At 38.0% G+C, this 18,355-nt stretch overlaps 1 protein-coding gene across 6 annotated transcripts; it reads left to right on the forward strand.

Annotated features, from left to right (window-relative positions):
• Positions 1-1,842: 1,842 nt before the first annotated feature.
• Positions 1,843-17,463, forward strand: LOC123758637 (uncharacterized). 6 transcript variants are annotated; one of them, XM_069334385.1, is made up of 8 exons: positions 1,975-2,077; positions 4,150-4,299; positions 4,924-5,054; positions 6,336-6,476; positions 8,613-8,719; positions 10,857-10,990; positions 14,024-14,257; positions 16,623-17,463. In XM_069334385.1, the coding sequence occupies exons 1-7, from the start codon at positions 2,063-2,065 to the stop codon at positions 14,213-14,215; spliced, it is 870 nt and encodes a 289-aa protein (XP_069190486.1). In that variant the 5' UTR covers positions 1,975-2,062; the 3' UTR covers positions 14,216-14,257; positions 16,623-17,463. The 6 variants fall into 6 exon arrangements, with proteins under 6 accessions (XP_045599101.2, XP_069190487.1, XP_045599100.2 ...); XM_045743145.2 differs by lacking the exon at positions 1,975-2,077 and adding an exon at positions 1,843-1,958 and having other exon boundaries at positions 14,024-17,463; XM_069334386.1 differs by having other exon boundaries at positions 1,963-2,042; positions 14,024-17,463.
• The last annotated feature ends 892 nt before the right edge of the window (positions 17,464-18,355 follow it).

Genomic DNA, 18,355 nt, shown 5'->3' on the forward strand with positions numbered 1-18,355 from the left:
TAATAACTGAACTAAACTAAATGTAACAATGGCTCCATTAGTACGTTTAACTCCTGTCCCTTCCTCTTATGTTCTGTGAACACATTCGTTTGAATAAAAATTATTATTATTATCTACTATATTGTACAGAAATCCCATTAACATGACGTGTAGGTGAGAGATTCAGTAGGAGTAGGAGACCAGAGCCATGAGGGAGGGAATTATCAGGGGAAAGTGCCAAGCCCTTACGACTATATAGCACTGGGAAGGGGTCAGGATAAGGATTTGGGATGGGACGGGGGGAAGGAATGGTGTCCAACCACTTGGACGGCCTTCCTACCTCCCCGCTGACAACACTTTAATCTGTGACGCCCTTTCCCGCCGGCAAGTTACTCCAGACGACCTTTCCCGCCGGCAAGTTACTCCAGACGACCTTTCCCGCCGGCAAGTTACTCCAGACGACCTTTCCCGCCGGCAAGTTACTCCAGACGCCCTTTCCCGCCGGCAAGTTACTCCAGACGCCCTTTCCCGCCGGCAAGTTACTCCAGACGACCTTTCCCGCCGGCAAGTTACTCCAGACGACCTTTCCCGCCGGCAAGTTACTCCAGACGACCTCCTCTGCCGCTGTGGACTGTCGGTCGTCCCTGTAGGCATCCATCCGCGCCTGCTACCAGAGGACTTCTATGTGAAACTTGAGCTCAGTTCGCGGCTTCCCTTAACCCGTCCCTGCACCGGTCCTACGGGACAAGAAGCGCAGGTGCACCGCCTCAGCCCGGCACAGTCCTCCCTGCCTTTCATTCTCGCAAACTCATTCAAAATGACATGTCAGTTTGCAATATGAAAGGCAAACTTGAGATCTAGGAAGGTGGTATATAACTTTTCAGTGTACAAGGCAAGAAATGTGGTAATGCAATGGTGCACACTCCTTCCATGCATGATGCCATGTATCCGGAAAGATTGCATGGTTATTTTTCATTGAAAGAGACGGTTTAGGACCATTCTCTCGAATCTTTTGCCAATTTAATTAGCAAGTAAAATTGGGCGGAAAGCATTCTCTTGATTAGGCTTGGGAATTAGGATTATTATGCTGTCGGTCAAACACATAGGAAGTTCCGCAGTAATATAGCTCATACGATATGGTTCAAGAAGGGGATTTCCTGGTACTAAAGGAAGCAAATATAATATATAATAAGTGATACCATCCTCACCGAGGAATGTGGCTTTACCTTTGTTCAGGGTAGAGAGTTACTCACACTCGGTGAATAAGGCGTTGTATTCATCTTCCTTGTGGAGCATCAAGTCAACAAGCCTTTCTCTATCGCTGTGATTTAAGCTTAACAATGTGTCTGGTGGAAGATAATTGAAGCTGGAGGTAATTCTAGCTTCAAGATAATTGAAGCTGACCAAGCATCGACTAACTCGTTTACTGTGTACAGCCCGTCCTCTTGTTCCCAGCGTTAAAATACTGACGTACTAGAGGCTAAAGCTAACCAGCAATGACCGAGCATTCTCTGCTGCATGTTCTCTCCTGAATCCATGTATGACTTTATATATATAATAGAATAGGAGCACATTACTGTGTATACCTAACCTTGTTAATAAAAAAATAATATTATTATTGTTATTATTATTATTATTGCCCCATTAAATTTGCAAATAAAATATTATATAAATTATTATTGTTAATTACTATTATTATGTCTTAAGTCTCGTCCAAATCACCATTTAGACCTTGACAAAGCACTCAGTAGTGCGCAAAATTTAGTGTAAATGTCTTACATAAATTTCACAAATACACAAGTGTAAGTTTTTAGCACATTGCTGTGTATACCTAAGCTTGGTAATTAAAAAAATCCTATATTCCTATTTATTATCATTATAATTATTCTTATTATTGTTTTTCTGGTTGCGTAGCTGCGTTTTCTGTGGTGCCGCGAGGACCGTGTTGAGGGCAGACTGCGCTGGTCGTCTCCCGTCTGGTGAGTCCGGTGCACTTGTCGTCGAGGTGCGTCAGGGGCGACGACTCTCCAGGGGTCGTATGGGCCCCGGCGTACCCGTGAAGGGTTAATAATCGCGAATTCTAATGGCGAAATACGGAGTGAGAATAGCTTGAGCTACCTCATCCCTTTGTGTGTATTTCACCTCAATAAACTTATTTCAATGGCGAAATGAATGTCGGTTACACCACCGCCTACGGGATGGGTATGGGGTGCATAATAAAGAAATTGAATTGCTTATCACCGGGAACTAATGTCCCTCGTGGCCAATAAACGCTCAGACAGGCAGATGATTAGGGAGCCCCATTGGTGTTCTTACAGTCTTGCAATATACTGTATTATTTATTGTAATGTAATGTATGTTGTAATATACTGTGAGTGGGTAGCACAAGCTGGCATGAAATGTGAATTACTTTTTTTTTTTTTTACTAAAGTTTCATAGAGCTTGTCGCATTTACTCTTTGTTGAGACAACTGTGGTAATGTTTACAGCAGGAAAGTGGAATGACCTTCCCAACCATGTTAAAGACTGTACCTCTCTCAACCAGTTTAAGATAAAAACTAAACACTACCTAATAAATTCCCTGTAACCCACCTCACTCCTTTATTGTCAACCCATGTCTGTTATTTTTTTATTATTATTTTTTTTTAATCAACACTGTTTGTCAACCTATTGTATTTGTGCTGCTTTTTCAGTCATGTTCCCCCTTTTTTTTATCTTTATTTGTATTTGTTTTCAACACTTTTTATTCTTTATGCTCAATTAGTATTAAGTTCTAGATATTAATGTTTTTCTTGCCCGAAACGCATTGCGTAATAGTGGCTTTAGGCATTGTATGTACTAGCTCTATCTATATATCAATCCATTAATGTAACATCACTTGTATGTATGTACCTTACCTGAATAAACATATTTATTTATTTATTTATTTATATAAAGTCTGTTTCACTAGATATTACAATGGAAAGGTGTTGTTCCTTGAGGTTTCGAATGCAATCTGACCAAACTTGCCTCTATCCTCACCTAACTTCCCTGTAACCTGACCTGACTCATCCTTAACCTAATCTCAACTTATCCCTATGTAAATCATACCTAACCTAATTTTCTCCTATCCTATATTGCCCCTGTTGTAACCTAACTTAACCTAACTTACCCTTGACCTAATGTAACCTAACTCATGCATTCTAACCTAACTTGTCCCTATTCTATCCTCATCTAACTCGCCTGTTATAATAAATTTATGCACATACTGTCAAGAAGAGATTAAATTTAACTAATGTAATTATTCATAATTATTAAGTACTTATGAAATAGTATATATTAATTATGACTGACTTATTATAATAATAATTCATTCTGTTGGGAGACAGGCAGCCAGTTTATACAGTACATGTTAGGCATATATTAAGGTCCCCCCAAGGGTTGAATTACTAACCCTCCCCAGGATGCAACCCATAACCCCTGGGTATGTGTTTACTGCTAAGTGGACAGGGGCATTAGGTGATAGGAAACACACCCAACAATTTCTGGGATTCAAACCTGAAATTATCGATTATGAGTCAAGGACAAACCTAACTTCTACCGGGACCTTGCTGGTATTTCCATGATTCACTGCATAGTTCTTCAGAAAATCATAATTAAATTTTTTTTTAGGCACATGTTCACTTCTGAGACTGCAGGATGACACTGGCATAGACACTCTGCAGGTGCAGTTTGGGTAGCAAAAGGTGTACAATATTTCTAATTTAGTTCATGGTGAACAATAGTTGAGAGGGGTCCTATTTGTAGCTCAAAATACATAGCACAGGTCAGTTTTTAGCACTATTTATTCCTCTATTTATGAATGAAATGTATTTTACAGATGACTCACAATTAATGATGTTCAGACTTTTACAAAAAATTTCCTTAGCTTGTTGACCAGACCACACACTAGAAGGTGAAGGGACGACGATGTTTCGGTCCGTCCTGGACCATTCTCAAGTCGATTCTTGTTTTGATTCTCAAGTTTTCCTTAGCTTCAAATAGTCAAAGCACACACTTTAAAATCATCCCTCAGAAATATAATAATGAAGCAGATAGGTTAATCTCTTAAGCACTGAGAGTACTGGTACAGTACAGTATATCAGGTTTAGAATCAATGATTAATTTTTATTTCGCTTTTATTACACTGTAGTTTACAATGGCTGGGATAATGGAGCGAGTGTTCCCAGTGGGGTCCAGCCTTAGGGCAATGGACGAACTACGCAGCAGAAAGTTTTCTCCGGTTCCAACGAGTTGCATCATAGGACCTCCTTGCTCCATGAAGACTGCATTGCTTATGCAAGTATGTGTAATTTTAAAATTGGAAGTAGCTGTGTACAACGGCTTTCTATTTCTGTATTTTTTTCTGCTAGATAAGTCATCTTCTGTATGATAAAAGCATACACAAGACAATATACCTTACACATGACACAAGACACCATACACCATACACAGACACCACATCCAAGACTGGTATATCTTGGTTTTCTGTTACTGCTATATAGTCATACTGGTTTAATGCTTTCTCATAATTATAATAATAATAATAATAATAATTTTTATTTAGGTAAAGGTACATACATAAAGAGATTTTACAAAGTTTGTTGGCTTTATAGATAGAGCTAGTACATACAATGCCTAAAGCTACTATTACGCAAAGCGTTTCGGGCAGCAATTACCTGCCCTAGCAACTGTAGGTCTTATACAGTGCATTAAAACTCTGAAATCTCTCATTAAATATTTGGTTTTCTTCTCTCAGCATAATAAGATGTACTCTTCTTGCCTGTCTTACCATTGTCTCAGGATTTTACCACCTATGTGGAACACTTATCTTACCATTGTCTCAACATCTTACAAGCCAATAACTACCTTAAATACAGCCTCATTAACCAATTTATGTTTCTTACAACTTTATTAACATCGGTAGGCAGCAGTGACAGAAGGGGCCGGAGGGGGACAGGTGCTGTTCGTAGCACCCAAACGACTTGACAGTCTTCCTCCCAGTGTCCATGGTATGCCCCGTGCTTCAACATCTACTATGAATAACATAAAGTTCCTGTAGGTACACCAATAGCCTTTGTTTTGGAGTAATAATTGAACACTAACAGCCTGTTCCATAGTCATGCATGGTTTTTCTCTTGGGATAGGAAGCCTGTTATGCTTTAGAGATCTCTCTAGCAATGAATAACCTTCACCAGGATGTATTATTGCTCTCAGACTGCTTATAGGCAATCCAAAGGTTATAATCAACTCCTTCTTTGAAGGCAGATTCTTTAGCTAACTCATTAGCTCTATCATGCATTCGGAGGCTAACATGAGATGGAATCCACATGAAATGGATTCTGTTACTGTACAGGTACCATCATTAATAATTTTGAATCCTTTTAAATTTTTTTTAAGGCAGTTTTAAATCTTAAGGGGGTGCTTTAAAATACTGTACTGTACTGTATCCCTAATTGTCACTCGCATTTGAAGGGTTGAAGGGTCACATGTAACACATACAGGTGGCAACATCTTCAAGTTCACCAAACCACAATGTAGGACAGAAAACAGATGCCTTTTCACTGATAGGTACATAAACTCATTGAACTGCCTACTCGCTGATGTTGCAAATGCCAAGATATTACAGTACTGCAGTTCAAAATCCAATTTGAAAAAAGTTATCGGGAAAAAGAGGAGTTGTATGACAAACCACTGGCTTCCTGTCCTTGTCGAGGCCAGTAGATACAAGGTGACCATCATGTAAATTCAGGAAAGCCACCCCAACATGCACAAACTTGAACTGTAAAGATTTGAATGGCAGGGACAGGGAGGTTGCTCAAAAAGTTTAAATAAGTTAATACCCTATATCTGAGCATGGCTCCCTCTGCCACTCCTCAAGTCAGCTTTCCCCAAAAATATATGCCCCTAATATAAGATAAAAAATATGGGAGGATTTACCTAGCCAGCCATTGTTGCCTAGACAAGGCAAGCATACCCAGCAAATAAAGGAAAAACCTTTCCCATGGAACATTTATATAACAGAACTGTTTGCAAAGTTTCTTGTCACAGTGGAGTGAAGGTCGATGAGAGTCTGGCATCTTGACAGTGTCCTGGATCCTGGCTTGAATGATCAAGGGTCAGTCTTTCTCAGAAATATAAAGTGATATAGTTAATTAGTCAGTCAATCTTATTTTTCCTTTATAAGCAAGCTGTTAGATATGATGATCTTGCAGGCAAAATATTATATTTAATCAAAATTCTGTCACATTTTTGGTTTTCAACACATAACCATGTTCATCTTTCTTCCATACAATCTTCATCACTGGACACTGATTATTTTCTTGTTGTAATTGGCAGGTATGCAAATCACACATCCGAGCTTCAAGGATATCTTGCATCTCTCCACATGATCCCTGCTAAAGACAGACCCACACTTATTATCATCGATGATCTTCATTACTACACCACACCCCAAGATTATGGGTCTGTTTGTACAATGTAAACATTTTGGGTGATATTATCTTGCACTCTGTAGAAAGCAACTGTTTAATAATGAATATACAGCAATATCATGGACACTATATTACACATGAAAATTTAGTCCACAAATGGGTATATTCAAGTATTTAAAATATGTATAAATATTGCAGATATAGGCTGTTTAAGCTTAAAGAGGGAGTAAGTTTACTGAGTACTGTCATTGGTGGTGTGTGTCTTGCATGTATTGTCATCTGGATACACTGCTTGTATTCTGTGAGGCAGCAAAGAAGGGCAAGTGATATAATATTGTGTGGTGTAATACTGTATACAAAATGGTGGGTGGTATAATATTGGCTGGTTTAATACTGATATACTGTACCAACATTGATGAGTGGTATATTAAATTGTGGTGTAATACTGATGTATCAAGAATGGTGGATGGTATACTTGTGTCGTGTAAGACTTATGTATAAAGAATGGTGAGTGGCATACTTGTGTGGTGTAATACTGATGTATCATGAATGATAGATGGTATACTATTGTGTGGTGTAATAATTTATCAAGAATGGTGGGTGGTATACTCGTGTATCAAGAATGGTGGGTGGTATACTCATGTATCAAGAATGGTGGATGGATAATACTTAGTTGTGTAATACTACAATGAGTAGAAGGTAGAAGAGAAGGTTTACTGCTTTCCCTTTTACCCTCCTTTCCTGGTGGATGCCTCTCCACCCTACAGCTGTGGGAGACTGAGGTACAGATAGTAATGTTGATGAATAAGATAGCATAATTTAATTATAATTAGTCATTTACTTATTTATTGTTTACTCTTATTTTCTTTTAGTGAATATCCCCTTCCTTCTTCCATCCCCTATCCCTTATGGAAGCCGGAAACTTTCCCATGTCCCTTCCAGCTTTTATGGAAGCAGTAAACATCTCCCTTCCTCTTCTACCCATTATGGAAGCAGTAAACATCTCCCTTCCTCTTCTACCCATTATGGAAGCAGTAAACATCTCCCTTCCCTTTCCTTATGGAAGCAGTAAACATTCCCTTCCCTCTCCTTGTGGAAGTAGTAAACATCCCCTTCCCTCTCCTTATGGAAGCAATAAACATCCCCTTCCCTCTCCTTATGGAAGTAATAAATAAATAAATAAATAAATGTTTATTTAGGTAAGGTACATACATACAAGAGATTTTACAAAAATTGATAGATTTACAGATAGAGCTAGTACATACAGTGCCTAAAGTCACTATTACGCAAAGCGTTTCGGGCAGGAAAAACATTAATGACTAAAACTTAATACTAATTGAGTATAAAGAATAAAATGTGTTGAGAACAAATAAAAATAAAAATAAAAAAGGGGGGGAACATGGCTGAAAAAGCAGCACAAATACAATTAGGTCACCAAACAGCGTTGTTTAAAAAAACAGACATGGGTTGACAATAGAGGGGTAAGGTAGGTTACAGGGAATTTATTAGGTAGTGCTTCGTTTTTATCTTAAACTGGTTGAGAGAGGTACAGTCTTTAACATGATTGGGAAGGTCATTCCACATTTTGGGTCCCTTGATTTGTAGAGCATTTTTAGTTTGATTAAGTCATACTCTTGGAATATCAAAACTGTATTTGTTTCTGGTGTGGTGCTCATGGGTTCTGTTACAACCTTCAATGAAGCTTTTGAGGTCAGGATTGGCATTACAGTTCAGTGTTTTATATATGTATAATACATTATATAATAATATAATAATAAGTACTGTAGTAAACATCCCCTTCCCTCTCCTTATGGAAGCAGTAAACATCTCTCTCCTTCTTCTACCCATTATGGAAGCAGTAAACATCTCCCTTTCCCTCCCTTCTGAAAGCGGTAAACATCCCCTTCCGTCTCCTTATAGAAACAGTAAACATCTCCCTTCCTCTTTTACCTATTATGGAAGCAGTAAACATCCCCTTCCTCTCTTTATAGAAGCAGTAAACATCTCCCTTCATCTTTTACCCCTTATGGAAGCAGTAAACATCTCCCTTCCTCTTCTACCCATTATGGAAGCAGTAAGCATCCCCTCCCTCTCCTTATGGAAGCAGTAAACATTTCCCTTCATCTTCTACTCCTTATAGAAGCAGTAAATTGGAGTAATAATACTGATTGTTCTTTATCAGAGATACAGCAACACAGATGGCCAACGCTGCAAGGCTCCTCTCTCTGGCTCAGGAGTCTGCAGAGTATTGCAACACCTCTCGTACCAGTGGCAGAGACAGCAGCTCACGTATGTATCTCAATGATATGGACGCTAACCTAACAACTTTGCTAATATGGGGTTTGGAAACGTGAAGTAGTAATTGTGTTCAGATGCAGTACTGTATTTGTATGCAAGACCCTGTACTTATAGAAGTACAGGGAAACGAAACTTTGCCCGAAACGCTATGCGTACTAGTGGCTTTAGGTATTGTATGTACTACCTCTATCTTTAAATCTAACAGAATGTTTGTACTGTAACGCTGCAACTATTTATGTACTGTTCCTAAATAAATTATTATTATTATTAAGTGTCAGATTCCTTCAAAATCTTTTGAATGAAATTTGCAAGTATGTGGACTGGTCATATTTATAATGTTTTAGAGCAGTGCATCTGTGCTATTTAATCTTCTGATCTTGTGTCTTCCCACTGAGTAGATGGCTTTATTTTTCTCAAAGTGTGTGCAAGATTGCTCGTTGGCCACACAGTGACAAACACGGTGGTGTGAACTCTTGTCTAGCATTGTTTATTACAAAATCTACCTTAGTCATAGGAATTTGAGAACATTGCTATAAAACATATATATTATCACTATTATGGGAACAGTTTCATTATTTTTTATTAATTTGCAGTTCTATATATTTTAAATATTTTATCTGAATACCTAAATGTATTGTGTGGAAAATCAAGACTCGACCTAGATATTCTAGTCAAAACTGCACACTTTCAGGAAACTAAGAAGACAGAAGAGCAATCGCTGACACTCAAAAAGGGCAGAAAGCACAACTATTATATAGAGTTATAATATGTTTAGAACCGAGTATTATATGTACGAATAGTACAAAACATCCATTAGACAGTGTGATGTTGTAATTGCCAGAATTAGGCTGTATGTTGATATCTATAGCAGATGGCTGCTGGTAATGAATTCCCTCAATGTTCAGCATTTCAGTTGTAAACAATGTAAATAGAAGCTTGTGTGTCTTGTTATCAATAACTTTAGACCAAATGGTAAAAGATGCTTTGAGCTCTGTAAGTGCTATATGCACTCACAAATATTGTTAGATATTTCTTGTGCTTTAATCAGAGTTTAATAATGCAGGCTAGTAGACTAGACTTGCATTTCATGTTCTTTCCTGATTTCATGACTAACCATCCTGTGAGATGTGGAGATATTAGATTAACTCATAGCTAGCTCTTGATCTACACTGTAATCCTTCATATGGAATAGGGTAGCAGCACATTGCTGTGTGCACCTAAGTTTATTAAAAAATAAGTTAGAGAATTAAAATAACACAAGATGGAGGGCAGCGTTGAAAGTACAGTATAGCAAGAAAGGACCCTGTCGAGCAAAGATTTATATGCCATCTTCATAAATTTGCTCTTTTTAGGCAGACCAAATATATTAAAAGTGGAAGAATGTAGTTCACTAGAGCCAAGTTGAGAATGAGTATGATGCCGTGGCCTTCCATCAGAAGCGAGGGAACATGTGCCGAAGTGTTTACAATCATCAAGGAATTTGCGAGTAGCTGAGAGCTGGACACAGTGGGTGACGTATCAGTTACCTCTACCACAGAAGTAGCAGGGGTGGAAGGAAAGTATTGGAAGTGATCAGGGGCTAATGTGGAGTCACGGCCCACCACAGCAGCTGTTGAGGCAGCAGGGAGCTGAGTAAGAGGGAAGTACATCTTTGACAAAAGCCCGACCAATGGACCTGCTACATAATTCTGATAGTAAGAGAGAGAACGAGGTTTCTATACAATATGGAGATATGAAGGTTGGATCCCAAGGCAATGGGATATCACCTATCTGGGCATTAAGGAGATCCAAATGCTAGCTGGTGCAGACAGTATCTAATCCCTAGTAGCACTTCCCTGTTTCAACATTGGTTGACATCGATTTGACATCTGGAAAAATGTGTCAACATAGTAGGCAAAAAAGGGATGATGAAGCCATCCACAACTGCCTAAGAACAGTGCACAAGAGTTCTCTCACCTCGTCAAGGCAGTACTCATTAGGGGGTGTTGGCAAATAATTTCTTTTCCTCCTGTATATGTATATTTAGTTAAAAGTATTTCACCCAAGCATGAGTGTATTTAAATTGCCTGTTAATGCTCACCTTATATTTTACAAGGTCTTATTTACACTATTATTTTCTCAATTTCAGAGCATAGTACATCCTGTCAGTGTAGTGTTCTTGTCTCTTGGACGCACCACAACTCTAACACCTTGAAGCTCAACGAGTTGGAAGCATCTGCCAAAGATTTTTGTCACGATGTTTGGATTATGCAATTAAATAAGGTAAGAATTATTTAGCTAATAGTAATATATATTAGATTTATGTCATGAACAGTTAATGATTATAGTACATTGTGTTCTCACTTGAATGAACTATATGGGGCGAGGCCGATTCGTTTCACCACGGAATTCGTTCTACCCATCGGCCCCAGACTGTCCCTCCCCCTTCATGTGAAAATAACAGAGGTCCTACATCCACTCTCAACAAAACAAAAGTCACAGAAAATTTATTTATTATGTATTAATCATTTTGAACATGGTACATGATAGAACAATCATTGGTAAACAATTCCATATTAAAATCATAACTATGTAACTGTTATTGGTGGCCGCAAATATGATGTAATGGCCAGGATTTCCATAAGCCAACTGTATCAGTATACTGTATAAAAATATTCATAAACAATTGATTTATTATGAATTCTTCATTTTCACTGGCATTTGATAGAACAGTCACAAACAACTTGGAATAAAAATGCTATATATATGAGCATTATTGAATCCAATCAAGCGAAATCACATTTTCTCAACAAATTGACGAGAGGAGGGTTTGGTTGGCGGGCCACCGGTGGTAGGGGGTCGGGGCCAGCCGCTTGTAGTCAGGTGCAGGAGGGGGAGGGGTTTGTAGCATGTCGGCAGTAGAGGAGGGAAAAGTGGCGGCCAGACTGGAAGGCCTTGGGCCAAACAAGGCCTCATGCCAGACCTCAGATCAGGCCTCAGACCAGGCCTCAGACCAGACCTCAGACCAGGCCTCGGGCCAGACTTCAGACCAGGCCTCGGGCCAAACTTCAGACCAGGCCTCGGGCCAAACTTCAGACCAGGCCTCGGGCCAGACTTCAGACCAGGCCTCGGGCTATACACTATAATAGCTTTCCGTACCCGATTTCTTAGTTATCAGTCATCTAGTACTCGGGTTCAATCCCTGCAAGGTACAGAAATGATTGGGCATGTTTCCTTTCACTTGATGTCTTTGTTCACCTAAAAGTAAATTTGTACCCTGGGATTAGCCAATTGTTGTGGTTAGCATCCTGGGGAAGGTCAGTACATAGTTGGCTTTGGGGGACCTGGATAAGTCTTAAGTACAGGCTTCTTGTCCACAACAATGGGATTTATTACTACTGTATACAGTACTGTACCTTGATCTTTGTCATATCTCCTCTTGAAGCAATATAGGTAAGGTTACTACCAATTATCAGTCTGTGAATATTTCCATTTCCAGATGCCAATGGATGAATCATATGTTTGAATATTTCAATCACCTTTTGCATATTTGTAGCCTGAAGGTGTTGGACACTAAGGCAAATATTAAAATATTACTGCTTGCTTCATTAATGTTGTCATTTTGGTAATAATTTAACAGTTGGGCTGGAGCTCATGTAGATGAATCTCCTTACAATAATTAATTACAATAGGATAAAGGGTTTCTCCATCTACATGGGTGCAAAGTTTGTTGTTACCTGGTTGATGGGGTTCTGGGAGTTCTTCTACTCCCCAAGCCCAGCCCGAGGCCAGGCTTGACTTGTGAGAGTTTGGTCCACTAGGCTGTTGCTTGGAGCGGCCTGCAGGCCCACATACCCACCACAGCCCGGTTGGTCTGGCACTCCTTGGAGGAATAAATCTAGTTTCCTCTTGAAAATGTCCACGGTTGTTCCGGCAATATTTCTTATGCTTGCTGGATGTTACTGGATGACTGTGATGGCCTGTTAGGCAGCTTCCCATTGTGCGCACACAATGTGCACATTGTGCAAGCAAGTTAAATGTTAGTTAGGTGAGAAGGTGATGGAGGCCAAAACTGTCTCAAAGCGTTATATGACAAAGAGTGCTGGGTCGACAGGACACCACAAGTGTAGCTCTCATCCTGTAACTACACTTAGGTAATTACACTATGGTACCAGCTTTTGCAGTCTTCAACTGTAAACAGTGCTAGTGAAGGTAAACCACTTTTTTTTTATGAATAGGAATTTGAGGCTTCAGGAAACTTTCTATATCTGGACCTTTTGGTTCATCTTCTGGAACAGGGGGTTTGGTCTATTGAGTCATCATTGTTTCCATGCTTCCTTCACCCCTTGATTAGGGCTACTATACAGCCTTGGACTGCTGCTTCTATTGTTTTTGGATTCTCACATGTTTAGTGACGATCTGTTGACTAATGCGATAATGGTAGCAGTGCCTGAACTCTGCTCATGGATCCATCCTGTGCGTTGGGCAACATTGATATCATCTGTTTGAGAGATGGGGTTAGAAATCAAGCATTAAATGAAATGGCCTTTTTTGAGCTGGGAAGCATATTGGCCATGCATGATTAAATCAGGAGCACTTAATGGAACAGATCTACACCTTACTGTCATAAGTAAATTGTCACATTTACAGTCATCCACCTCTAAGAAAGAAAATAAGTAATTATCAAAAGAAGGCAAAAAACCGGGAAGGCTATGTAGCACCATCAAATGTGCGGAATAATCAAGAGGGTGCTAAATATCACCAAGGATACCACATCCACCTCTTAAGAATTGGAAGACTTGATTTCCATTCTACTGTATTTTTTTTAGTTGCATATATTCCTTGATGAATTCGTCAGTGAACCTGATTCCTTTGACAATCATTCGTCTTTTCTTTCTCATATCTATTTATCATATCTTTCTAATCTAGAAGCTCGAATATTTTGTGAAACTTTTATATTAAGCCTTCTGAGATTTTCTGTTGGTAATTACTGAAGCAGTATACATGAAAACACCAGATACACAGTTTGGAAGTGAGAGCAAGGAGGTACTGTATAATACAAAGATTGCACAGTATGCTGAAAATAGCAGGAACAATATGGAACATAAATTTCCTGTGTAGCTCAAAATTAAATGTTTTGTAACTTCAGGCACCTGTACTATACATAAGACATTTGTTCCACACACACACACTGTACACTGGGAATAAGGATTAGGGGTGAGAGTACAGTATGTGTGAATATTTATAGTAGAGGAATAAGGAAGAGTATGCAGAGACCATAATACAGGAATATTACATCATATTTTGTATTTTCAGGAAAAGCACAAGGGTTCAGCAGAATATCTTTTAGTAGAACAATCAGGACCCAGCTGCACTATATCATTTTCAGCTCGTAACTCTCCACCATCACAACACCTCCTCCTGCACCAAGTCACTCTGGAAGTTGAAAAAACAGAAGATTTGCTGGAAAATACACAAACCAAAGACCAAAAATCACACGAAAAATGACATTGAAAATGTGGCAGTAAAGGTTTATCTGATGTATTGCAGGTAGGCTTATCCTTGGGGCACTTACTCCACCAGGTGTAGGTAATCAATTCAATGCCTTTTTTTTTTTTCAGTACACTGATTTTGGTTATACCAATAGTATTCCATGCAGTTCCCAGTGCATATCTCAAATGCTGGTCCAGAATGATGTCCATCCTACCCACCAGAAATTTTATAAGACTTCACAGTGGAGCCCACTCAAGTGTACAAAAATTCCCATTTAATGTGTAGTTACGTTGCACATGAAAATACATTCTAAAACAGTTGCAGGTAGCAGCGATAAAATTGTTATCTGAAAATAACTTTCTGAATGTGACAAACTACCATTATGGCAAGATTGATTTTTAATTTTTCCATTTCTATCTTGCAACTTTGTTTTACTAAAGGAATTATTGCAATTTTTTTTTAATATGTACCATGGAAAGTAATGTATATAAGTACAATAGTGTATAGCTGCAGATTAAAATAACATGAATGACCACATGAGAGGCACATAACTTTTGCAGCACCATTAGCCTGAACCCTTTGGCTGTAACACCTATCTTGCACTTTCCCCACCACACAAGGGCTAAAGCAACCATAAAACTAAATTTTGATAATTGCATTTTTCCATATCCTATATAAAAAAAAAGTTTCTTCAGCTGTGTAGTAAAAAAAAAATGGTAACGATGAAAAAGTATTATTAGCAGGAGTCCAATGCTGAACAGTTTAGTGATAAAAGCACATATTGAGCAATAAACAAATCTAGTCATATTCTTAGGGCTAGACATTGATATAAATATCTTAACAGAGGTCACTATAGTTTTATTTTTTACATTATTAATAGATTACTCATACAAATAGTTTCAATGTACAGGTATTATGTCTAGTAAATCTTTGATAAAAACTAAAGGCTGCCTTAATTGGAAACACTTTTATTATTGACATTTGAAGGTTGTTCTCAACACACATACCCCATCATAAAATCAAAACACTGCAAAAATACATAAGGATCTTTCATATTTCATACATGTATAATTTGTTTAGTTTATGACATCTTTAAGGTGTCACAAACTATGTTAATTAATTAAACACCTCCACCTTCCATACCAAATTACATTAATATTTGGCTCTTCTCCTTAATCAAATTAAACATGACTAATTATAAATATTTATTTTGAAAATGTTTTCACTATACTGTACATGCACGACACAGATGCGTGCGAGTGTTTTTGTAAAGTACATCATAAAATTATATTGGACATCACAGCCCTAACACAGAAATGAGCACATTCCTTTTGTTCAGTTTACATATACAAGCTTGAAAATATTTTGTTAATCATAAACTTGAACCTAATTTTTGTATACAAGACAAATGGTGCACCTAAACTATTGGACGATAAATTGTGTGAATATTGATTAAACCCTATCCAACAGCACACATCATCTTGCTCAAATAGGGGATTTTTTGTTTTTTTTACTTGGACCCTATATACTGTATACAGTAGTTGCAGCCTGTGTGTGTAGTATAGCATCCTAAAACTATTAATCTCTGGGGCATTTTTCAATAAGCTTATTTAAAACACTTAAAATTATGTAAAGCTGGACCATGCTCAGTAAAGTCACTAACCTAGTTTGGGCTGGAATCTACCACTTACATGATATGTATCGACATTGTATCAATTTTATAAAATTCCTGAAGAAAATAGATGCTAATGAAGCTCGCCTTATGTAGCAATTATTTCTAATTTGAAAAATATTAACACTTTTTACAAATATGGTGTTGATCTCTGGGGCCACACCTCTGGCCTCTGATGTACATAAGAAGACCATTTAGGAAATTCCCATTCATCGGTGACCTACACAGTGCTCCCCAGCATCTTAAACCCTTTATGCCAATAGCACAACTATTATTTTTCAAACAGGATACTTATTTATCAAAACACAGTGCTAACCCTGAAAGAGTATAGCACCATCTGTCAGAGTATTCAAACATTCCCAGATATAAACAAAAATGGAATGAGGTGTGCAATATCAAAGGAGGCAGATTCATTGATGATTTTATGAGTGACAAATGCCTCAAAGGAACAGTGAGAAAACAAGATTTCCAATAATCCTTATATTCATAACATTCTATGAGGTGGTGATGCAGTACGGTGCAGGTCTCCGTTTCATTAAGTGCCCATGAGCTAATCTTATGACCTTAATTCTAAGTAATATATGTCCATAAATAAATGGCAACTGCTGAATTCAAAATGAATAATGTCCAAATAAATACCGGTAACAAAAATGGTAGAAATCTATAGCCTTAGGCAAATAATAAATAAAATTTCCTTTTTAACGCTAATATTCCAATTCATTTACACGTACCCAACCTTAAATGTTCCAGGCATCTCGTGGTTCTGTTCAGTCGGTCATCAGGGCCTTGAGTAGCTTCAGACAAAATATAGCACGTTTGGCTTTCAGAAATACTGCAGCAACCCTACTTTTCCTGACTGTAGCCTCGAAGAAAACTAAGTACCCTCTGCACCTTCAAGTCCTGAATGGTAACATCTGTGTTGGCATTCCTCCCATACTGTCAGGACCACGATTCATAAAGTATTTATGCAGCCACTTATGAAACCTGTTCATCTGTCATCATGGAAACTTCTTTTTTTTATATATTTGCTAAAACAATTTGAGCCCCAAAACACTATGTAGTTTATAACAATAAAAACCTTAGCTTGTGATGTTTTCAAGCTTGTAAACTGTTTAATAGACATCTTTCCTCAATCATGGTGTGTTTGTTTACATGTTTTAAATGGATGCAGAAATGCTTGATGAAACCTGGCCCTGTGGGTGACAATTGCTGATGTGGGAGCAATGGTATAATGTGTACAACTATGAAATCATCGCAGCTCATCCAAGTCGTCGTCCTTGTGAGATGAAGCAACCCCAGTAATTATTAAGAAGAAGTTAGCCAGTGTGGTTATATAGTGGTGTTTATGATAAGAGAATATTCAAGAGCTGCAAGATACCAGAGGATGGTAAACAGGAGCAGAAAGACATATAATGAACAAGAACAAGGGAGTCGGATTCACTGCTGATCTTATCAAGGGACACATGGCACATACTAAACACTACACCACAGGTGTCACCAGTACAGTACTAAACCAGACCTCAAACCTGTAACAGAAGGCACTCATAAGATTCCTAAATGATGCAGGAACTCGATGCAAAAATAAAAAATAGATGCCTAATACTGCATATTGGATATTCCTCTAAAAGAATAACTTAACATTTTATTTCACTACACACATTTACCATATGCTCCAAAACTGTTCATGTTCACTTATGAACAGTCAATTCATATTCGTCGTAATGTTTATGTTAAACTATCACATTTGTTATATTGCCTTACGAATAAGTTCTTACTACATTGCACATTATTATATCTGCATATACCAGCATCTTGCATGCCAATCAATCAAGATTACACAATTTCACATAATGTAGCTTGTATTGTCTTTATTTTGTAAACTCCAGTGGAAACAGCTCAAATAACTTTCTAATTTTGATTTGAAGTTTGCTTTTTGAAGGTACGTTTTTTGTTAAATCCCATCCCAACACTTAATGCACTCTAATTTCTATGCTATTGACCAGTCACCATTCCAGTTTTTTTTGTGAAATTAAAAACATCACAATATTGACATTCGTCAGAACTAATGAGCATTGGCCTTGACAGGTTTAGTGGGTTGCTTATGTTTGTATGCTTCTGGCTAGGCTAAATTACTGCATTGTGCTTAAAATTTAATACCAGTCAAAACGTGAAAATGGATTGATATAAGATGACAATTTGTCTATGCGGGGAAAAAATATTCTTATAAAAGGGTAAGTTTGCACGTAAAACCTAGACAACAAAAAATATTATATACAGTACATCATTACTGGTTTGGTGAGCTATAGAAGGAAATCAGGTAGCAGAGACAGTGTTCGTTGACACCTGATGCAAGGTTTGTTGACACAGTGGTAGGGTGCATAAGGACTTTGTCCACCTTGAAAGTTTTTATGTTTATGAAATGTAATGTTTGAGTCAATGTGCAGCTTTGACCAAAACAGTGATCGAGTACTGTACAGTAGATG

Source organism: Procambarus clarkii, chromosome 31 (genome assembly GCF_040958095.1).
Source record: "Procambarus clarkii isolate CNS0578487 chromosome 31, FALCON_Pclarkii_2.0, whole genome shotgun sequence".
Taxonomy (NCBI): Eukaryota; Metazoa; Arthropoda; class Malacostraca; order Decapoda; family Cambaridae; genus Procambarus; species Procambarus clarkii.

What these genes read in the sequence shown, in the direction of transcription:
- LOC123758637 (XM_045743141.2), top strand. An exon ending in ATGAATAACATAAAGTTCCT is followed by an intron (nt 5,055 to 6,335) that starts GTAGGTACACCA and finishes TGTAATTGGCAG; the next exon opens with GTATGCAAATCACACATCCG. An exon ending in TGGCAGAGACAGCAGCTCAC is followed by an intron (nt 8,720 to 10,856) that starts GTATGTATCTCA and finishes TCTCAATTTCAG; the next exon opens with AGCATAGTACATCCTGTCAG.